At 40.3% G+C, this 24,080-nt stretch overlaps 1 protein-coding gene across 6 annotated transcripts; it reads left to right on the top strand.

The window, feature by feature from the left end:
* Positions 1–12,389: 12,389 nt before the first annotated feature.
* LOC111586446 (low affinity immunoglobulin gamma Fc region receptor II-like) lies at positions 12,390–20,684 on the top strand. Of its 6 annotated transcripts, XR_008600480.1 has the most exons (10): positions 12,390–12,470; positions 13,384–13,647; positions 13,729–13,971; positions 14,050–14,232; positions 14,317–14,406; positions 15,161–15,262; positions 18,326–18,612; positions 18,936–19,088; positions 19,184–19,270; positions 20,002–20,043. XR_008600480.1 is itself a non-coding variant. In XM_055007403.1 (9 exons), the coding sequence occupies exons 1-9, from the start codon at positions 12,446–12,448 to the stop codon at positions 20,043–20,045; spliced, it is 1,698 nt and encodes a 565-aa protein (XP_054863378.1). In that variant the 5' UTR covers positions 12,390–12,445; the 3' UTR covers positions 20,046–20,684. The 6 variants fall into 6 exon arrangements, 3 of the variants coding, with proteins under 3 accessions (XP_054863378.1, XP_035797836.2, XP_023151919.3); XR_008600479.1 differs by lacking the exon at positions 18,936–19,088 and having other exon boundaries at positions 20,002–20,684; XR_008600478.1 differs by having other exon boundaries at positions 18,326–19,088.
* The last annotated feature ends 3,396 nt before the right edge of the window (positions 20,685–24,080 follow it).

The following is a 24,080-nucleotide window of genomic DNA, read 5'->3' as shown; positions in this document are numbered from 1 at the left end:
CGCTCAGCAGGCAGCGGACCTCGGCCTGCTGCTGGTCGGGGAGTCGGAGCTGGAGCCCGAAGAAATGCAAAAGAAAAACAAACGGGAGGATTTATTGTTCATTTGTAATTTTAGATCCTTTTTTCCCTCTTTTAAGGTCATTTTTGCTCTCACATCTGAGCGTGAGGCGTTTAGGGAACATCCGTAAATTACAGCTGTTGTATGTTTTTAACCCTCCAGTTGTCTTCATTTACAGGCGCCAAAAAATATTGTTTCCTTGTCTGAAAAAAAATCCAAAATTCAGCAAAAAAATCCCACAAATTTCTGAGAATTTGTAAAACCTTCAGGAAAAAAATTCCAATAATTCCTTCAAAGTTTTCCTCAAAAGTTTTATTTTAAAAAATCCCCCAAATTTGGCAAGAAAATTCTAGTAAATATTTTCAAAAATGAGTAAAAATCTTCCAAAAAAAATCCTAAAAATATCTAAAGTGATTCCATATATATCAGTAAAACTTCTAATATTTTCTTTAAGAACATTCACATAAAAATCAACCAAAATCCAGTGAATTTCGCTGGATTTTGGTTGATTTTTATGTGAATGTTCTTAAAGAAACATTTTTAACATTTCTTTTTTTCCACCAAAAAATGTTAAAAAATTTCCCAAAAATGTTGAAAATGTGGACATCAGAAGTTTCACTGTGAAAATATTTTTTTCCACATTTTCAAACTTTAAAACGGATCAGTTTTGACCCGCAGGACGACATAAGGGTTAAACTCATGCTTTAGTGGCCGAATCATGTGTACGTTCATCAATAGATCCGGTTGTTTTATGGTTATTTATAGTTCTGTGTTGAACATCGTGACTCTCTTGTGTTGTTCTTTGACTCAGACTGTAGAATTATTTAAAAAGGAACATCCAGGAGGCGTCCTGGTGTGTTTTCTGTCTCCTAAAGGGTAGAAAGAAAAGTGAGTGAAAACCAAATGCAGAAATGCTATATAAATATACATGACTGAGATATGTGCGTTCTAGATATCTTCATTTTTTTATTTTGTATATGTTGGATGTGCTTTCTCTTATTGTTTTCATTTTCAGTCACATGATACAGAAGTGTCCATCCCCTTCCTGTACCTCACAGTAAAACAGCTTCAGCTTCACAGTTTCATCCATTGCAGATACGAATGCGTTGCTTCTAACTTCCTCAGCAGCAGGCTGCTCTGCCCAATGGCTGGCTTTACATCAGTGCCAGGCGTGGCCTTCTTTCTCTTGGTGTGGACGTCAGGTGTGGGCGGCACCGCTGAAGGTGAGCAGGAACTTCCTTTTTCCTGGTGATTCAGTGTGGATTTCCCAGAAGGCTGCTGTTGTTATTTGTTCTGTCCTCACACACTTCCTTTCTCTGAGGAGGTGTCAGGTTTGATGAGGACAGACTTCAGCGCTGTACTTTATGGCAGATCAGAGGAGTTTTATTGTCTCGTCTAAGCTGCTACCGTGTCGGTTAGACTTAGACTTTATTGTCCTGGTGGGGAAGTTCTTTCTGCCTGGTTCACAGTACAGAAACACTCGTTCTACAGCAACATTGTTCAATGTATAAGTGTGGTTTTAGGGTTGCTATGATGGATGGGATCAGACTTTTTCCTAGTCGTGCTCGTCTATGTACACTACCAGTCAAAAGTTTGGACACACCTTCTAATTCAATGCTTTTTATGAATTATTTTCTTCATTGTAGATTAATACTGAAGACATGAAAACTGTAACAAAATACATACGGAATTATGTTGTAAATAAAAAAGTTAGTATTCAGTATTAATCTACAATGATGGAACTAATACTAATAAATAGAAACCGTTGAATGAGGAGGTTTGTCCAAACTTTTGACTGGTATTGTGTGTAAGTGATGTGTGTGTTTCCTGGTTGTGTTATGTCCTGTTCTATTGTGTTTGCAGGTCCTGTAATGTCCCTGTTGTTTAGGTCTGAGTCAGGAGAATTCTCCAGTGGAGTCCTGACTTCTCCACATTAACACTCAGAGTCGTCTCTCAAGTCAAAGCAAAGTTTTACTGGGTGCAGGAGTCAACATGAACAGAGGACAGTCTGAACAAGTGGCTGAAAAAGGCGGGAAACAGCGTAGCTTTTATACAGGCACATAAACAGAGTTACACATCTCAGTTTGTGTTATCTCTAGTTCACTGCTGGTTAGGGCTTGGTTCCTCTTCACAGCGCTTCATGGATTATTAATTCCTGAGCTACATACCACACAGTTATACAGTATTACAATGATGAAGAACATTTAATCATAAAATACAGTCATTTTCACAACATTCTGTGAGGTTTGATGTGGAAAGACCGATTATTCATGAGGCTGTGGTGGGTTTAAGTATGAGTTTGGGTTTGTTTGTAACAGAGAGCATGTTATATGCAGGTGGAGCAGGACAGGAGGACGGACTGGATGATGCTTTACTACAGCAACAGGAGGAGATGGAGGCAACATAAAGTCCTTTTAGTTTACGGATGGCTGAGAGTCTCTGGTGGCTTCTTTACTGGATGAATTAAGGTGGATTTATCGTTGATTGTAATCCCAAGATGTTTAAAACTGTCCACTATTTCCACTGATTGGTTATTGATGAGGATGGGCTGCTGGGTCGAGGGAGGACTGATGATCAGCTCCTTTGTCTTCTTGAGATGGAGATGGTTGTCCTTACACCACTGAGTGAAGTGGGAACTGCTGTTGTAATCATCCTGGACAGAGTTATTGTCTGTAAACAGTGAAAATATGGCGGTATTATCCGAGTACTGGAGATATATGGAAGCGGGTGATGTCTGGTGCAGTCATTGGTGTAGAAAATGAGAACTCTTTTTTAATGTAATAAGGGACTTTAAAACATCAGGAACCATCGGCCCATCAGATAAGACTTCAGATCAGCTGTTCAGCCTTTATTTGACTGTTTGTTTTTTCTTTGTGTCAGTTGAGGCGAAGACTTCAGAAGACGTCATCCTTCCATGTCGGAGTCCCAGTGAAAGAGCCATCAAGCTGCTGAAGTGGAAGAAGCAGGACAAAGACTTGGAGGGATTCGTCTTCTTCTTCCGAGAAAACCGGAGCTACGAGTCCTACCAGATTCCATCTTTTAAACATCGAGTGCAGCTCAGTGACCCGAGGATGAAGGACGGGGACGTGTCCGTCACCGTGAAGAACGTCACCAGCAGCGATTCTGGAGAGTATGAATGTTCCTTTCACATCAGCAGGAAACATCGCAGCAGGAGAGCCACCGACTTCAGCTACACCGTCAAACTGACGGTCGTAGACGGTGAGTCGGACATGAAGCTGGTTGTTGACGTGACGGTGACATAAAGACATTTAATCTGCTCACTGTTACATTAACAGAAACATGAGATATCCACACCTTTGTATTTGCTCATCCACAGGTGCAACATTAGTTACAGTTTTTAGAGTTTTTAATGCTCCTACTAAGCAATCTTCAAGGTTTTCATAGGAACCCTTGCACAGGCCAGTGTTCTTCTGGATTTCCATGTTTGATATCTGCACATTTCCAGTTGTACTGTGCTGTTAATTTTGTTGTACACTGTACAATGACAATAAATAAATTCTGTTCTGTTCTATTCCGTCTTTATGCTCTACAGGTGACTCTACAGGTGACTCTGAGCGACATGGTGGGCGACAACATTTGGCGGTGGCTGTACCTCTGGTAGCTCTTTTTGTGGTTTTGTTTGCGTTCTGGAAACTGAAAGCACACACAGAGCAGCCTGCTGCTGATGAAGCTGGTGAGCAACGGATAGTGTAAAGCAGGGGTTCAAATATATATATCTAAATTTTACACATTTACAATGATACATACAGAGTACAAGCTAAAACTGGTTCTTCAGTTTACCGTTCTGATTTACGGCTCTGGCATACGATGGAGATTGGTCATTAGGAGCTTACACTACAGTCTTTTACAATAGTACAGTCATCCCACGTCATATCACAGCTCACGTTTAGCAGGCTCACTGGATTTTTAAATATTTTTTATATAGATATATTTTATAAATATATAGATTTTATAAATATATATATATATATATCATACATTTTGGTTAATCACAGAATAAATAATGGGTTACAAAAATAACGCATTTAATGGCAACTTTCTCAGTTTCCTAATTTGTGGCACACTGGTAACTCTGATGAACACTACAGCCCATTAGGTGGCAGTAATGAACATAAAGTCTTTTTGCCAGCCGTGATGAAGAAGCACTGAGTGACGTCAGGAAGACGAGACGTATTGTGCTTGTTGGGCAGAAATTTTTCTTTATAAATCTTCCTGATGGCAGCTTGGATAAAAGCCTGGTTATTTTCTGGTCCCCTCAATGTAAAGCATGTTGCTGTTAGCACCAGAGCTAACGTTAGCTACGACAGTCCTGCTACCGGCTAACAGTGTACCCATCCCATAATAGACCACTTTAGAAGACACTGAAAGTTCTTGAGTTTACAGAAAGTCTTAAAATGTTAAATATAATCTCAAAGAAACACTCAGCGGTTCGTCACAACTTCATCACAGACGAGGCTGATCCTATTATGCATCCTTCTGTTGTGTATCTGACTCATCCTTCAGTCCAGTTTGTCCTTCATGTGCACGTATCGTACATTTAATCTTCTTTATTTGCCCTTTGCTTGTGTTTCATTATGTGATTTTGTAACTGTGTTTTCTAATTTCTGGCAGCTATCATCTATTATATTTTACATACATCATACAAAGTCTCAGCTCAGAGGTAAAAGCAGGTAAATTATCAATAATGTTTCTGCTGAATTGAATATCTTGTGGGCTGCACAGTGGCGTAGTGGTTAGCACTTTCGCCTTGCAGCTAGAAGATCCCTGGTTCACGTCCCGGCTTTCCCGGGATCTTTCTGCATGGAGTTTGCATGTTCTCCCTGTGCATGCGTGGGTTTTCTCCGGGTACTCCGGCTTCCTCCCACAGTCCAAAAATATGCTGAGGTTAATTGATCATTCTAAATTGCCCGTAGGTGTGAATGTGAGAGTGATTGTTTGTCTCTGTATGTAGCCCTGTGACAGACTGGTGACCTGTCTAGGGTGTCCCCTGCCTTCACCTGAGTCAGCTGGGATAGACTCCAGCCCCCCCATGACCCCAGTGAGGATTAAGTGGTGTATAGATAATGGATGGATGGATGGATGAATATCTTGTTAAACGCTACTAAAGGAATGACAATGTGAAAATGCCAAAAACTACCAAAAGACATGTATCATGTCAACATTGTTCTGAAATAATGTACAAAAAGTAGTTTACTTTACTTATTTTTTATGTTTTTATGCACATAATGTAAAAATACTTGAACATAGAGAAAAAGCAGATTCCTTTACCTCAGCGCTGGTTATTGATTGGTCATAATTCCTGCACAGTCATGGGACTGTTCTTTTCTGTGTTGAATTTAAACATGTATTTTTGTAAAGAAATCCTTAACTGTTCCTTTAACAGGTTAATCATGAATTTTAACTTTCTGGTTGAACATATCCACCTACTGCTGTGTACTGCCAAGAAGTTTTAGAAAAACTTCTGCATTTTAATTAAATAATTAAAATAAATGGAAATTTTTTCTAATAAATAATACTCATTTATTTTGTAGGTTCTGTCTTTTTTTTCACAAATAAACAAAACCATCCAACCGCCTCATTCAAGTGTCCATTAACATTTAGGTGTTCGTTAAGTATTTTGCTTGTAATTGAACTATTACTTACAATGTTGTCATTTTAATCTATAACAAGCATCTTTGTTTTTTAATTTAACCTTTATTTATACAGTCTCATATACTTGAGTGTCTCCAATCTCATGGAGACACTCAAGAGAGATCTGTCCTCAAGTAACAACAAAACAACATTAAGTCAGTGACAAATATCATTAAGAGACCTGAACTAGACAATATAACAATAAAACACTGAGTTACAGACAGACAGGTTCATGACAAAACACAACATAGACACTGAAATGGATGTACAAAAGTGCCAAGCAATGAAGTTAAAGAGTGAAAACACCAAGAACAAGTCTTAAGAGATAAATCTAACTTCAATTATAAATCAGTCCGAGAGAGTGGGTTCATTCATTCATGGAAATAATCTCTCCATAATCAAGTACAGGAAGGAAGGTAGCAGCAACAAGCCGTTTGCTGATAAAGAAACCCAATTTTAATTCCAGTTCCATAAAAACATTTTTGATGTGGGTTTAAAATAGAGTCTTTCATCAGCTGTTATGCCAAGGTATTATTAAGAGGCCACTAACTCACTAGGGAACCATGTTCAGCTGTAATACCAGGGAGAACTTCAGATACCTTCTTTTTACCAGAAAACAACATAACTTTTGTTTTGTCAGCATTTAACACCAGTCTGAGGTGTAACAGATGTGACTGAATGATGTTAAATACTGACTGGAGATATTCAGTAAATGATGGTGTAATCAGCATAAAGACGAATAAATGCGTTTAGGTTTTGACCCACATTGTTGACATAAATAGTAAAGAGAGTAAAGATCCTGAGACAGAACTTTGTGGAACACCTGTAACATCCAGAAAGCTGGAGGAGAAACCACAGAGCTGCACACATTGCTTACGATTGGTGAGATAATTTGAGAACCGCTTGATCTGAAAGGCCTACATGTCTTCTTCGGTGGCAGGAATAGTAGTTCCCTTACTGAAACAGAGCATTCAGACATGGTGACTAAACACTCAAGTAGCTTAACCATCTATTCTCAGCCCTTCAGGGAATCATCGGGCAGGTTCTTTGAAACCTCATGGCCTGTTGAAACCTGTCGGAGTAAAAACAGGAGTGATAAATCTCTCTTTGTAGCTGACGTTAAACAGCATTCTTTTCTGTCACTTGCTGACTTTGGGCTGCACAATAGAGGCTTAAGTGATAAGACTGACTGGAACTTCCTCTAACTGCAAACAACACAAAAACCAGACTGACTTCATTGTTGACATCACTAGTTAATTACACCTCTGTTGCTCTGTGTTCTGAACCAGGAAGTGGTTTTAACAGAGACTGCAGCTTGTTCTCTTTAACGGGATAAATATCAGAAGTCTTTTACTATTTATGTATTCAGTAAAACCACCTGATCATCAACTCTTTGTGTTTGTAGAAAACCCCATTGAGTCCTGTGGAAAGTCCTGAATGTCACATTTTCCCCAGCAACATGACAGCCATCCTCCCACTTAGACCAGGTTGTGAAATAACATTCAGACCACTAAGACTAGTGTAGTCTTCTGACCTAAGCTGCTGTATTTATTCTTATAGGAAGGTTTCTGTCTGTTGTGTGACTACAGAGTCTACACTCTGCAGTCGGTCTAGTTTTAAACCGGAGATGAAGCGTTGCTCTGGTATTGCCTCTCATCATCACCACCAACGACTCTTTCTCACAGCTGTAAACCTGTTGAGAAACCTAAAAGAAAACATGAAGAAAGATGTTTCCTCATAGCGTCTAGTCTGAGGTGTAACGGATGTGACTGACTGGAGATATTCAGTAAATGATAGCATCATCAGCATAAAGATGAATAAATGCGTTTAGGTTTTGACCCACATTGTTGACATAAATAGTAAAGAGAGGTGATCCTGAGACAGAACCTTGTGGAACACCTGTAACATCCAGAAAGCTGGAGGAGCTTCATTACGACAACCTGTTCCAGAGTCACATGACACGTTAGATGGAGAAAACCTGGTTAAAGAGAAATAAACCAGCACTGTGATGCCCACCGTCTATGACTGCTTGTTATTTTGTCTGACAGCTCACAGAAAGAAAGTCCAGACATGCCAAACATGCCTCATGGCTGCTTCCCTCTGAGTGGTTTATCTGATGGCGGACGTCTTCTTCCTGTAATTCAGTTCTATATTTTGAAAACAAACAGGAAGAAGCAGTTTTCTGTCTCAGACCACATTAACTGTGTGAAAAGCAGCTCGGTATTGAGACGTTAAACTGACTCAGAGCTGATGTGGCTGTGCAGGAAAACAAGCTCTGGAACACCATTAAATGTTTTGAATTACAAATGTAGAGGCAAATCACTGGTTAAAGTCACACTGATCACTGTCTGGCTCCCTGCCTCTGGATGCTGGCAGTCTGCCAAGACAAACAGAAAAAACACTTTCGTTTCTCATGAAGTCAAAAGGAAACCTTGAACTGTGAACTCAGGGGATTGTTCTCTCTCAGTTTGCATCAGTTTCTGAGAACTGAAACTCTAAATAACCACAGTTGGTTTCCAAGCAGAGCAACGCCGTCCCAGGCTGGTGTTTGTCATCTTATCATCTTTACCTTCTCTTTGATCAACCACTCTGTATATGTGTGACACACCAATGTTCTGTGTTATTATTATTTCATTGAACAAATGCGCCTTTATTACATCCTTTGAAACAGAGAACTCTTATTATTATTAAATAAAGCTTAGGTGTGGTTCAGTTCCACAAAGGAAATGAACGTGAGTAGTTCACAGACCCATAAAGAGAACTGGAAATCTGAAGATTCTTTCTATTTTTACAGGTTCTGGCTGATCAATTGTGTCATTTGGGTGATTTTATTATTATTTTTCTAAAAAAAAAAATAACTAGGAGGTTTCAAGCAGTCACAATTTTAGAGTTCAAGAATCATCAAAACACATGTGCAGAATTTAACTTTTCTGTGTTTACATGTTTGATTCAAGAGATATGATGTAAAACACATCATATAGAACTACAAATTTAATGTCTAATGATGTATTTTAAAAGCTTTTTATACAACCCTGTCTGATGAATTCAGCTGAGTAGAAAGTAAAATAGGTACTTGCTCAAGTGAAGTACCTCAAAACTATACTTAGGTACTGCATTTCAGTGTGTATACTCAGTTAGGAGTGTCTGAAATGTAGATTGGCTGGATTTAGGGTTGGGTTTGAGGTGCCGGAACGAACATGTTGTTTTCCAGAGAATGAAATGACTCCAGAACCACTCTGCTCCGTCTTTTTAAATGATGCAACAGTCGGCTGTAGCTTCCTGTCATCTATTGCCCCGCTCTAACTCAGTGTTCCAGACGTGTGTTGTGTTGGACAAACTGGTGCTGCCACCTGCTGTCTGCATTCATATTTGCATGTCTTTGGTGACGGATTGGTGACATCCTGCAGGCCAACAGATCCACGAAACTTATTGAGTCTTCTTGCCAAACATGCACTAGGGGTCGGCTTACATGTCAACATCTCGAAAACGAAATGCATGACACCAGACAAAAACAATGCCAGCCTCCAACTCACAATTTACAACCAGCAAATCACTCAAGTAGCTGAATTTGTATCTCAGTCACAAACTGTCATCACACGACAAGGGAACTGTCGCTGTACAGCATCGCATCACTTTAGGTTGGGTAGCTCTTAACAAAAATAAATGAGTCTTAGCATCGCAGCGAGTTGCTTATCATCTGAAATCAAAGATCTTTCACACCTACATCATGCCACTTGGGTTATATGGTGTTGATTGTGTTAACAAAAAGAGACTGATGATGAGAGACTACAATTTACCAGCGTCACAAATGCAATTGTTTTGGTCGCATTCTGGAGGCCTGTTCAGACGACATGTTCACCAGCGGTCACTTCATTTAAAATAATGATTTTAGAACATTTTATGACACCAAACACAGGCGTTAAAAACAACAACTGAGATGAGAATTCACACAGATTTACTGTGAAATAATCCTCAGAGAGAAAGTTAGAAGGTAGAAAATCTGATCCGTCCCTTAAGGTGTGTGTCCACTGAATCCTTCAATTTCTCGTCTATCCCATTCATTGTCTGTGAAACGCACCACGTTGGATGGTGGTTGCACTGGAGCTCATTTGCATAAAGCATGCTTGACTTTTACTTTATGCAAATGAAGGAGCATGGAGGCGTCTAAACCAGCTGCCACTGAACTAAACCTCACCTCAAATGCCTTCAGAAATACCGTTCGCTGAAGTGTTTTTGAAATAAAAGAGTTTGAGCTGCAATGTTGGTCCGTAGATCTACTGATCTGAAGGTCTGAAGTGGTCCTCCATTCAGACGTGACATGTTTCCATGCGAGAAAAAAGGCCCCTACCATTAGTGATGCTGCTATAGGTTTAGACCGCTGGTGGACTTCCCATGATGCACTGGGCTCCTCTCCTCTCCATACAGTTCTATGTCACCATTACATGTCTCTAACTTTGTGTCTTGCTGTTTGCTGTCTGGATCTGGATCTGGATCTTCACGTCTCTGATCTACAGTTTCTGTTCTCACCGACCTCCTAAATCAGGGGTGTCAAACGTACGGCCTGTGGACCAGTACCGGCCCACCAGGGGGTCCAATCCAGCCCGTGGAGTAAAACTACAATATGAAAAAATACATAAAAATCATGACCTACATTTTTGATAAAACTGCAGTTCCTATATTGTCTGCTAGGGGCGCTGTGTTTTATTCAGAGTAGACAACATGACACAACGCCATGACTCAGAACTGACAGCAGATGGCAGCAATGCGGCATCTGGGTCTGTAAGTGTCATTTTGTCTTATTGTTGGAATTTTACCTGCTTTTCTGCTGACCCTGACACACTCATCAGCCAGATGTCTTTGTCAAAAAAGAGAAAAGTGGATTTTCCAAGAAAAATGGACCACTTCCTCTTTGTTCACCGAGGTGAATGAGAAACCTGTGTACTTGATGTGAACGCAGCAAGTTTCGGTGCTCAAGGAATTTAATCTTCAGCGCCACTATGAGACTCGGCATGTTGAAAAATACAACAACTTGCCAGGAGAACTGAGAAGACAGAAGATAAATGAATTGTTGGTGGGTCTGAGGAAACAGTAATCTGCCCTGAGGTCAGTGATGCTGCAGTGAAAGCATTAGCATCAAAGCCGTCCTCTGAGGGGCAGTTTGTTAAAAGTTGCATGCTGAAGGCTGCAGAAATCGTGTCCTGAGGAGCGACAAGCTTTTGCCAACATTAGCCTGATATTGATGCAATGATTGATGCACGATGAAAAAAACAGCTGCTAAATGAGAACTTGCTGCAGTAAATACTGTGAAATTCAGTGTCAGTCAACAGATTCACTACAAAAGAGTTTGGTTGAGTGGAATATTATTTCTAATGCATGCCATCCATGTCATGTATGTAGTTTTATGTATATTTTATTTATACATTTTATACATAAACAAGGCAGGTGACGACTTTACTTTCTTAACTGTCTGTATAAAATACCTACTACTTAAGATTTAAAGGTGTTCAGAGTTAATTTAGGTGTTCAGAATTACTTTGCAGATGTGAAAAAAGGACTTCAGAAAATGTCTATATCTTGATAAGTTTGACTTTTTTAAAATTCCAGGACTATGTTGTGAAGTTCCACATACCTGTGACTAAATATGTTGTGCTAACCCCACCCTCACCCCAGCCAGTCAAGGCAGATGTCCACCTTCCCTGAGCCTGGTTCTGGTTCTGAAGTGGTTCTCCTTGTGGTTCCTGCCAGTTGTCATGAAGTGCTGCTCAAAGGGAATCCAGATATACTTTGGATTTATTGGGTTTGTCTTCACCTCACTACGTTACGTGTCTTTAGACGACATATGTTGTTGTGAAGTGGTGCTACACAAATAAAACTGGATTGAAACTGAACTTGGCCAGAGGGAGTCTTCTTCCTGAAGGGGGCGGGGCCTGCAGCAGCTCAGCTACATTGAAAGCTACAGACACTGAAACAGAAGTAAAACCAGGAGTCATGCAGTCATGGAGAAATGAACCGTTTTTGTGATGATTTGAGATTAAAATCAAAAGAAACATGTAAGTCTCTGAATATTTTGCTGAAAAGGGAACAATATGGAACTTTTAGCTTTTGACCAAAGTTACATCTCTGTCTCCGTTTCTGTATCTCTGCCCTTTGCACTAAACACCCAGCTGTTATAGTACATGAAGATTAATGTGGAAGTATAAACATGAGCAGACTTTAAGGGCTAGAAAAGGGCTTCATTTAGCACCATGAGTCTTTACCCACCCCTGAAGAACAGTTGTGTCACTGCAGCGCAACAGAAGGATCAAACAAACACAACAAACTTCTAAACCAAATCCCACTCTGTAGCTAAAAACACAGAATGGCTTCATCATTGTGAAATTATCCCAATGAAGAGGAAACATTCATCATGTGACCAGTGACGTTTTCTAACAGTGACAGAATCAGGATTGTGGCTTTTTGTCATTTCTCACTCAAGCTAATGTTCTTCTGGTCCAGAACACTTTCAGATAATCTGAAGAAAACAAGTAAACACCATGTATATCCTGTAACTTCTCACCTCAAGAATCTGAAAAAAACAACCAAGACCCAGACGTAACCTCAACTACATGTTCAATTTCAAGAGAAAAACATTCATCCAGGAAACCCAAGTAGAATGAGGAAGTGGGTGGGTTTACGTCTGCCGACAGAATAGATTAGGCAGAAAAAAGTGCTTTTGTCACATCTTCCAAGCGGTAGGATGAAGGAAGCATCTCTTCTGCACTGTAAGTACACCTGAACTGAGCAAACTATAGTAAATACATTGATGCTGTGTGCAGCAGAAGAGAAATGTTGGTCCAGAGGGACGTCTGCTTCAGCCATCATCGGTCTGAAAGTTGGACAAACGTCTCAGAATGAAGAATCTGACAAGAACTTTAATGATCAGCATGTGAAAAAACAGTAAACAAAGTCCGTAGAGTGTAAAGTTGCTTGTGTAAAGGTTCCTTGGGTGATGTGAAATGAAACGTGTTATTACTGGTTTATTATTATTATTATTATTATTGTAGAGGGTCAGAGTGCTGTCATTGGTCACTGACAAACAACAGTGACCTACCATCAGTTAGCCTAGCTGCTAACCAGCGCCACACACCTCCTGGCAGAATTACATCCTGGTCTGCTGAGATGCTAAAGACCCTGTTCTCGGCTTGTTCTCAGGCTCTGAGGCTGTAAAACGTTACAAAATCATTTGACCACATCTGGGACGAGTTTCTGAATGTGAGGTCACAAACTGACGTGAACGAACAAACCAAGCAGCTCCCATTTTCTATTCCTGTGCTTCACACATAGCTGCTGGTTGCTGTTTTAGCCACAGACTTCAATTAAAAAATAAATAAAAATATATTCATGTTTTTCATGCTTCATATCATGATACTACCACCACCATGCTTCACATCATGATGCTTCCACCACCAGGCCTCATTTTCTATTGTTGTGCTTCACACATAACTGCTGGTTGGTGTTTAAACCATAGGCTTTAATAAAAACATGTAATTTAATTCTAAGGGTTCTCTGAATGTGAAACCTAACAGATCTATTTTTGTCCTGTTTCAAAAGTTTGTTCGACTCACTGCTGATTGTTTTGAAGCCCACTGTGATCATCTGTTGTATTTTCAATGAAGTCTGATATTTTCTTTACAGCCTCTCTGACTGTGAGTCCCAACAGATCTCAGGTTTTTGAAGGAGATTCTGTTTCTCTGAGCTGTGAGGATGAAGACAGCTCTGCTGGATGGACTCTGAGGAGAAACACCACCACAGAAACCAGACGTGTATGTGGATCTGACTGGGGAAAAGGATCTGGTTCCAGCTGTACCATCGATCCATTAATTCAGTGGGACAGTGGAGTTTACTGGTGTGAGTCCAGCCAGGCAGCAGCCAGTCAGAGCATCAACCTCACTGTTCCTGGTAAGATGAACTGTGCAGTCAGTGCTGATGAAGCTGTGTGTGAATGGATGAAATGCTGGACTTTGTCTCTGCTGTGTTCAGGTGGATCAGTGATCCTGCAGAGTCCTGTCCTCCCTGTGATGGAGGGAGATCCCCTCACTCTGAGCTGTCAGTCAAAGCACGGCTCCCGCCTCCCGGCCGCTTTCTATAAAGATGGCTCCCTCATGGGGACTGAGCCCGGAGGTCACATGACCATCCTCCATGTTTCCAGGAGTGATGAAGGCCTCTACAGGTGTAACATCAGCAGTCATGGAGAGTCTCCATCCAGCTGGATCTCTGTCACAGGTGAGGACAGGTGTTTTCTGCACCGACTTCAGCAGGTTCCAACATTTATGTGATCATAAATATTAAATATGTCTTCAGGGAAACCCACCACCACCTCTCCTCCTACATCCACCTCTACTCCTGGTTCTCCTCTTGGTTCTTCTCCTGGTTCTCCTCTTCCTGTGGTCCTGCCTGTTGCATGTGTTGCTGTTGTGGTTCTACTGGTTCTACTGGTTCTACTGGTTCTACTGGTGAGGCGTCATGTTCTCAGGAGACCTAAAGGTGAAACAAACTCAAAAATGATGTTATCAATTAAATGTTCATTAAGATTCTTACAGGACTTTTTGTCTCTTTGGTTGATTTCAGCTGATGGAGGACAAGCTGGAGGAGATGACATCACATACTGTGACGTCAGAATATTACATCATCAACAGCAGCCAATCAGACGGAGCAGAGGTAGAGTTTTATGTACTCAGTGTGTATGTACTTCCTTAAAAAGATAGGAGTTTAAGGAAGTAACAGACTGCAAAGCATTGTGGTTGTTGTAGGAATTTCCCCTTAGAGCGACTAACTGCCCTCTTCTTTGTTGTCTCTGGTCACAGATCACCAGGATTTAAACTTATTGCAGTTAATCCACCCACATCTTTAACAGAACACAGTTTCTACATCTGATGATTTATTTTCAGTGTACAGATTATTATTGTGTTCTTGGTGTGCTGGACTGTGTGTTGTGTTGCCTGCAGTGAGTCTGTTAAAGGAAACCAGCAGCTCTGTGGTCGTCAAGGTTCCTGTTTCTGATGAAAACTCTTTGTGTTCTAAAAACTATTATTCAGAGAGTTTCCTTCCACAGTTCCACTTTATGTCACACCAATACTTAAGTTCAGTTTATCTGCATTTAAATTCAGATAAGGTTAATAATTTCAGAGTTTTTCTGACACCTCGGCCTGTTGACACGTGGATGCATGAAAGCGTTTGACTAAATCTAGCAGCTCTGAGGTCAGTGTTTCCATCCTGTACAGCAGCAGAGGTGTTAAAAAGAAAGAAACTGTCAAAGTGTGAACTGTACTTGTTGTTGTTGTTGAAGCTTGTGTCTGCAGTTCTGACCTGATGTTCCCTTCCAGCCTCCATGAAGAGGATCATTGTGTGTCTTGGTTCTGTTCTGGTATCAGCTGTAGAACCTGCAGTGATCTGGATCTATGTGACTTTACAGAGAACGATCCAGCTGCAGTCTACTCTGCAGTGAAAGGAAGAGAAGACGTCACTTATGGACAGATGGTCTTCAAAGACGGTGGAGGTCCATCAAAGACGACAGGTACAGCTGCTCTTCTTTGTCTCCATGGTGGTTCAGCTGCAGAACAAGAGTCCAACAGTTGTAGAGACGACCGATAGAAGACACTGGTAGCTTTATTCACAGGACAGAAAAACAGCTGCAGCTGGGTTTTGGTGGTTCTGGGGAAAGTCTGTCAGAAACACAAGCATCAAAAACCTGAACTTAAATGTAAATAAGTGTTGAAAACCTGGATAATAATTCACAGAAATGTCCAAAACTGTGATACTAACATGCAACAATATAAAAACACCTGGATATTAATGCACGAAAGTGTCAAAAACCTCAATATTAACACAGAAACATGTCAAAAACCTCAATATTAATGAACAAAAGTGTCAAAATGTCACGGTCGAGCTTGAGACAACAGAGCAGTGAGGAAAGATAGGAGAAAAGGAGGGAGAGAGAGGAAAAGAGGTAGATGAAAAGAGAGAAGAAGGCAGGAAGGATGGAGGGCAGGCAGGGACCCTGACAGTACCCTTACCCCCTCCCCAGGTCAGGCAGCTTCGACTGCTCCGGTGGACGACCCAGAGGCTGGTCGTTCTGGTAGGGCAGGGTCAAGCAGGCGGTGCTGAAGGTTGTAGTCCCTCACAAGGTCAGACTGTGGCCCATGGCAGCGTAGACAGAACCCCTCAGGCAGCGGCGTTGACCCACACATGATGTAGAGGCGCTGTTGACCTGCTCAGAACCAACAGAGACGGCATTGACCTGCTCAGAACCAACAGAGACGGCATTGACCTGCTCAGAACCAACAGAGACGGCATTGACCTGCTCAGAACCAACAGAGAGGGCATCGACCTGCTCAGAACCAACAGAGAGGGCATTGACCTGCTCAGAACCAACAGAGACGGCATTGACCTGCTCAGAACCAACAGAGACGGCATTGACCTGCTCAGAACCAACAGAAACAGCATCGACCTGCTCAGAACCAATAGAAATGGCATTGACCTGCTCAGGAGGAGCCAGGATACAGGGCTGGTACAGGGAGATCCCAGTGATGTAGACTGGTGGGACCTCAACCAGACTCAGTGGCGAGGCCTCATCAATGCAGAGAAGCGACGAGGTCACGGTGTGGAGATGAAAAGAAAGAAGGCAGGAACCCTGACACAAAAACCAGGATATTAATGAACAAAAGTGTAAAAAACCTGGATATTAATGAACAAAAGCATCAAAAATCTGAATATTAACAAACAAAAGTCTCAAAAACTCAACATTAACAAACAACAGTGACAGAAATGTGGATATTGATGGACAAAATTGTCAAAATCTTGGAAGCTAATGAAAAAATGTAAAAAACTGAGATCTTATCAAACAAAAGCGTCAGGAACCTGAATATTCACAACCAACAGTATCTAAAGCTGTTTGTGGGGTTTTTCTTACCCTGACAGTCGTCTGACAGGCACAGCTTCACTCTACTGATTTATTCACAGAGGTTTGGGTTTAATTTTGCTATTTATTGTTGTTTATTGAATAGACAAACTAGACACAAGTACCTTTGTGTAAAAATGTGATTCTGAGACGATGTGAAAGAGCAGAAGGACCGATTCTTAAACTGGTCTAAACACAGAAAGAATTAAAACTCATCTTTGTTAAACTCATCTGCCAAAGCAGACCACACTGTTCAGAGAAAACAGGTCAGTTTCACATCACAGCTCAGTGGAACCAACAGAAGGAAGCTGCTGCTGTGGTTTTATCTGCTGAGTTGAATTATTCTGAGAGTTGAGCAGCTTTGTGGTCGTCTTCTTTCCTGTTTCACATGAATAATGTCCAGTTATATTTGGGTTGTTAGTCATTAACAGCAGAAGCAGAATTAATCCAAACACTGGCTAATTCTTCAGAAATCCAGGTGCTAGTCCTGAGTGAAACCTGCATCCATCTAGAAAACACTCTGACTCCATCTTCTCCCACACAGCCAGAGCTGCTGGATGACGAGGTGTTACTGGATCCTCACCTCCAAAAACTGCAACTTCACTAAACTCTCTCTGCCAAACAACAACTCTGCATTTAAATAGCGTGCAATCAGTGTCACTGCATCTGTTGTTGTCATGTACCGTGAACGGTGGCGATGTCTTTGGTCATGGCTCTAAATCAGTGGTCCTACGGTGCTGTGAGACAGGTTCAAGGACAGCCGTTGCCATGGTCTTGGGGCTTTGGGGTGATCATCTCAGAGTGTGATGCTGCTGGACCTACGTCAACTAACTAACCAATAGAAATGCAGGATGAAATGACGTACTGATCAGCGCCACACTGGAGCTAAACCCAAATAGATGATTTGTGGTGATAAAATGCATCAAAACAAGTCTGTGGGACTTAAACAAAGAAGACAGTCTGGTAGAGTTGTGGCAGCAGAAGCTTTTTAGACGTGTCCTCCAGCTCAGACCACAACCGGACAAAAAAGGACGAAGCATGGAAGGATATAGCGGCTCCCAGGTTATTAACCTAGCATGAGCCTCTAGCAAACACACACACCGCTGTAAATAGAGGCCACAGGCCTTACTTTATGTTATTAAATAAGTAAAAATCAGATCAGTTCATGTTTGCATAGTTTCCCTGTGATTGTAGAAGCTCCGTTTATGCTTCGGTTGTTTATTTTCCATGGATGGACGGCGCACGCTTATTGTGTGTTCACATCGACTCATGCACATCGTAGGCTAAGATTCAGCTGTGATTTCATCATGCAATCTGCACAGAGCAAACTTCACATCATGCCCAATGATTATTAGATTCATGTCGTACAGTGGAGCAAGCTGGGAACACAAGAAAGCTGAAATCACACAGTGTGGAGAGGCCTTTAGGGTCAGTCTTAGGGTAAGTCTTAGGGGTAGTCTTAGGGGTAGTCCTTGGGTTAGTCTTAGAGTCAGTCTTTGGGTTAGTCTTAGGGTTAGTCTTAGGGGTAGTCCTTGGGTTAGTCTTAGAGTCAGTCTTTGGGTTAGTCTTAGGGTTAGTCTTTGAGTTAGCCTTAGGGGTAGTTTTAGGATTAGTCTAAAGGCCTTTACACATTTTCAGCCATCCCAGACAAAAGATAACAGTCGTCATCATGCCTTGCAGATATCTCGGCATGGATGAAGCAACACCACCTTCAACTCAACCTCTCCAAGACTGAGCTCCTTGTCCTCCCAGCCAGCCCCTCAATTCAACAACAAATCAACATCCAGCTGGAGTCAAAGCAGCTCAAACCTACAAAGTCCTCCAGAAACTTGGGTGTCATGATCGATGACCAACTAACCTTCAAGACTCATGTAGCCTCTGCTGCTCGGTCGTGTCGCTTCGCCCTGTATGACATCAGGAAGATCAACCCCTTCCTGTCTGAACATGCAGCTCAACTCCTGATCCAGGTCTGTAATATCATGGATCAACTACTCTGTCTCCTTACTGGCAGACCTCCCTGCATGAAAACAGCTCCCTCCTACCTGAACTCTCTCATCCAGGTCTACACTGCCTTCCACTCACTACGCTCAGCCAACAAAAAGCAGTTGATACAACCACCACAACAGGGCCGGTCGATAACTGGACTCTTCTCTATGGTTCTCTGGTGGTGGAACGAGTTACCAAACAATTTTCGATCTGCAGAGTCTCTCTTCGTCTTTATTTCGTCTACTGCCTGCAGGCACCAAGGTCCTATCATGACTCTTGAACTTGTTTTATTTCTCTTATCCAGGTTGTTTCCTCCTGACCAGATCCTTGCTTGTGTTGGATCTACTCTCAGATGTATGTCGCTTTGGATAAAAGCATCTGATAAATGAAATTGTAGAATTGTAAAAGCAGAAGGGAAACAACATTTATAAAGCTCCTAATGAGTCTTATTATGAAGGTACATTGAAAATAATTAGTTTAACACTGTAAAGTAACCGTACTGGTGTCAGTAGTGTCACTGAACTGATGTATTTTCTGTGTTTTATTGTGCAGACAGCGATCCAGCTGCAGTTTATTCAGCAGTGAGAACAGAAGAAACCAGCTATGGACAAATAGTCATCAGACCAAACAGGAGCAGAGGTACAGCTGCTCTTTATTCTCAACTTTGGAAAGAAAGAAGAGAAATGTTTCCTGAAATGTTGAACTGTTCCTTTAAAGTCATAAGAGAGAAACCACAGGGATGTCCACGAGTCCTCAGACCCTTTAGTGATCTTCAACAATCAATGCCACACTTCAAAAATATTCTGTCACAGGTTCATCATTTAAAATAATACTTGGAAAAGTACAGCAATATTATCTGCAGTATCTGATTATTAATCCTGATGCATCAAATGTTCAGCAGCGATTTACTATCTGAGCTGTTTTAACTGATCAGCCACAACATTAAAACCAGCTGTTGAACATCGTGTTGCTTCTCTGCTCAATCCACAGGTCTGAGTTTATTCAGGCTCAGTTCCTAAACAAAATGCACCTGAAACTAGTGGAGACACTGGAAGTGATCATCAACCACCATAGACTCAAATGATTCAAAATTTGTCCAAATGGGTCCAAAAGCTCCCAAAATAACTCAAAATGTTTCCAAACTTACTCAAAATGTGTCCAGAATGATGAAGAAATTGTCCAAATGACTAGAAAAGTTCCCAAAATAACTTAAAATGTTCCCAAAATTACTCAAATTTATCCAAAGTGATGTACAATTGATGTACAAGGTTATTTTATTTCCTGTGGTCATTTTGCTGCATATTAACATGATTGTGTTGTTTTTGTGCAGAGCTGCTTGTTCTCATTCTGTTTTCACTGTTTGTGTTCAGAGTTTCCACTGGAGCCTCAGGTCATCTACTCATCCCTGAAGTAGTCCACCAGTCCAACCAGTGAGCTGCTGGCCTCTAACTGGTCCACACAGCCAGTAACAACACAGTACATTCACTTTTTATGGAGATTTTTTAAACGTTCTCACTCAGTTAGAGTCATACAAAAGAGTGAAGAAACTGCAGAAACTAAAAGACTAAAACCAGAACATCTTAAAATGTCTTCTGTAGAACAGAATGTAATGGTAACTAGTCGTTCTGTGTTCTGTTATTTATATCTTATTTATGCAGCAGTGATCAGGTTTCTCTGCAGGATCAATAGTTTGCTTGCTGTTCTTCTCATGTGGTTCTGTAGGTTTCACAAAGACACTGGATGGAAAATGTGACTGTTTCTGGTTGGCTGTGGCTAACCAATGTGCACGTCTCTTTAGTGCAGATAGCAAAGATCATATCTACAGAAACCACAACCACAGACTATAAACAGCATCATTCTGAAACTGAAAACTTTGTACAGAGGTTTTTCTGTTGATGTGTTTGAAGAATTTTGATTGTTTAGTTGATGGTACATCTCCTTGTTTAGTTCAGAAGCTGTTCAAACTGAGAACGTTCCTGTCAAGAGAAACCATAAACGAGCTTCTTATCATGTATAAAATATGTGGGATAGAATAAAACGACACTGTGCAGTTTGATGTTTGTGGTTTTGCTGTGAGGTCTGTTGAGCTCATTATCAGGACGTCTGCTTCTGTCAGCCTGAGAACATTCAGAGACATCAGCATCTCAGCTTTCACACATTTATTCCAGTTAATTTACCGTGATCCTCACAGACAAGTATGAAAGAGCATCGTCTGCATAGAATTAAACAATGAGTTACAAAGTCAGACATAGTAGCCATGTTTTGCAGAATTATATCTGATAAAACAACTGTGGTGGGTTTGTAGTACCTTTGTAGATACATGTTCTACCAATCAGTGGAAATGTTTGCTACATATAGGACTGGAAAAGGCATCATATCATCGTATACTACAGTTCAATTAAGACTCAAAATTCATGTTGTTTGATGTCATTACCTGATAGCTAATTGATTGCTTTGGACTTTTAGTTGAACAAATCGAGATATCTCTGCTAAAAACGGGATTTTTTTTATAACATGCAAAAGCGTCGAATACCTGAATAATTGCAGCTGAAAGTGTCAATAGCTGAGCTTGGAATCCATTAACATAAATATTAAAAACCAGGATAGCAATGCAAAAAATAGAGTAAAATATTTTTATTTTAATGCACAGTGAATCAAAAGCCTAGATACTGGTTCACAAACATGTCAAAAATCCAGAAAATGTACAAAACGTGGACATCAATGCATGAAAGTGTCAACAACTGGGATATTAACAAACAAAAGTGTCAAAAACCTGAATATTAACAAATAAAAGTGTACAAAACCTGGATATTAATGAACAAAAATGTCAAAAACCTGGATATTAACCAAGAAAAGTCTTGAAAATCTGGATATTTACAAACAAAAGTGTCAAAAACATGAATATTAATGAACAAAACTCTCAAAAACCTGAATATTGGTGAACAAAAGTTTCAAAAACTTGAATATTAATGAACAAAAATGTCAAAAAAACTGTATAGCAATGCAACAAATAGTGTAAAACATTTTGATTTTAACACAATCACAAAGCCTAGATACTGGTGCACAAACATGTCAAATAAGTATACAAAACCTAGATATCAATGCACAAAATTTCAAAAAAACTCATTTTAATGCACAACGGTGTCAAAAAAGTGAAGAAAAAAAAGAAATAACATGCAGAGGTATCACTAATGTGTAAATAAGGTCATTGACCTAGATAGTATTGTATTAAAATAGAAACAAACAGCAGTCAGTGGCGCCATCTGCTGGTTTATAACAGCTATTACCCCACATTCTGACTGCAGTCCTTCAGTCACATGATCAAACTCTGCTGCTATTTGTTTTAATGTTTTATTGTCTTCTTAAAAAAAAAAAAAAAGTTTACAACATTGTGAAACCACACAACTGACCCCAGTTAATAACTTTTTACATTTTTAAATCTGTTGGTGCAGAGCGACTGGAATTGTTGACAAAAATGTGAGTTTGATGTTTTCAGCGTATTTTGTGCTTTTATTTGGAGCTACTGATTCCTCACAGAAGTTTATGTTTGTCTCTGAGAGTTCATCCAATCAGTACAAGCATCTTTCAAGTCCCAGAGTCCTCAGACCAACGCGGAACCAAACGTCACTCAGGTCTCGTTTCCTTCAGGACCGGTTTGTAGGACGGAGCTAAATGAACATCTTTATACCACAAGGATTTGTAAGCTCCTTTAGTGGAATAAAAATCTGCAGAAACAGAAGTTCTCTATCAGGGGAGTCCAGCGTTCCTCTGACTATGTCTATGGAGTGAACAGGTACAGTCTGCAAATTGTAAAACCGCTGCAACAGCAAATATTCAATAACTTCACTCTGATACTCTGTAGTTTCTCCAGAATCACTGCAGCCTTCATCTGGCTCCTGTTGACACCAATGTTATTCCTGCAGCTACTGTTGATCAAACTGGGCTTGTAGGTGCTTCTAAATAATCCAACATAACTGCGTTCCTCAGTTTAGGAACAGACTGGGAACAAGTTTATTCAACTGACTTTGAGAAGTTTCTATCATTGAGGACACATTTTGAAGAGTTTTTCAATGAGGCTGGAGGAGTTTCATTAGTTTTAGTCATTTTTGACGTTTAGTTTCAGTAATTTTTAACACTTTTCATGACATTGAACAGTTTTCTGTCATTTCTGACAACATTTTAATTAGTTCTGAGTGATTCTGAGTCATTTTGGAGAATTTATCCAATTATTTTTGAATGACTTTTGAGCCACTTGTATGTTTGTCTGAGTGTCCTGTGGCTACTTGTTGCCTTCAGGATGTCCTGGGAGGTTTGGTGCTGCCACCTGCTGGCCGCCTCCCATCACTGCGCCTCCTTTAAACCCAGTTCATTCCGTTTGAGACGCATCCTGATGAATCCTTGTGGCTTTTTGGCTCTTTGCTGCTCTGAGATCAGATCTGGTTTCATGGTTTTACACAGTTTGAGCTTCATGTTGCAAAATTCTGTTGATAAAATTAAAAGAATTCCTTATTTTGACAGATTCCAGGGCTGTTTTTGTTACTTTAGATGAATTGTTGTCATTTTGGGAAAAGGTTTGTCATCTTGGACTGTTTTTAAAGCATTTTTAAAGACATTTATACGTGTTTTTGTGTTTTTGTACAAAGTCTGAATTAAACTTCAGGCCATTTTCAACCAGATATTTTACAGCTTTTAGTTGTTTTGGACAAATTTCTGTTGTTTTAAACAGGTTTCGAGTCCTTTTTCACAACTTCATGTCATTCTGGACACATTTCAAGTCATTTAGGACAGGTTTCTGTTAATTTTGAAGGTTTAGAGTCACTATTGACGGGTTTAAGAGTCTCAAGTCATTTTTGACAACTTTTTGGTCATTTAGTTTTGGGTAAATTGAGCCGAGTCAAAAAACTTCAGCTCACATTCAAAAACTGATGATTATAAAAGTCATATAATAAAAATCTGGGCCTTCAGATTTTGCAGTTTCTTTTTCCCACAAACCTGCATTTTCTGTCCTAAACGTCTGTTTTACGTCGATTCACGTCTGCAAATTACTTTTTGTGCTTTTTCTGTCATTAGTTTTCTCTTCTGCTGCTTTTCTGTTGTTTTTTGTTTGTTTTGTTTTGTTTTGAAGCAGTTCTCACCCAAACAGAAACCAAATGTCTTCAAAGGAACTAAAATCAGAAGACCTTTGTTCCGTCCAGACAGAAAAACTGGAAATACATCTTCATGTTCAGTCTAAAAGTCAAAGAGAAACACCAGAGAAAAACCCAACGTTTCATTTTCATTTACTGCATTTTACATGAGAGATTCATTCTTTGGGTAAATCTGGATGATTTCAGGACGTTGTTTGAGTCTTTTTGGACAAATCTTAAGAATTTAGACACATTTTGAGTTATTTTAAAAGACTTCTGAGTCTTTCTGGACAAGTTATCTCAACACATTTTTGAGTATTTCA

This window comes from Amphiprion ocellaris, chromosome 23 (assembly GCF_022539595.1).
Source record: "Amphiprion ocellaris isolate individual 3 ecotype Okinawa chromosome 23, ASM2253959v1, whole genome shotgun sequence".
NCBI lineage: Eukaryota > Metazoa > Chordata > Actinopteri > Pomacentridae > Amphiprion > Amphiprion ocellaris.
The sequence above is the reverse complement of the archived record's forward strand: the minus strand, read 5'-3'. Positions and strand labels throughout refer to the sequence as shown.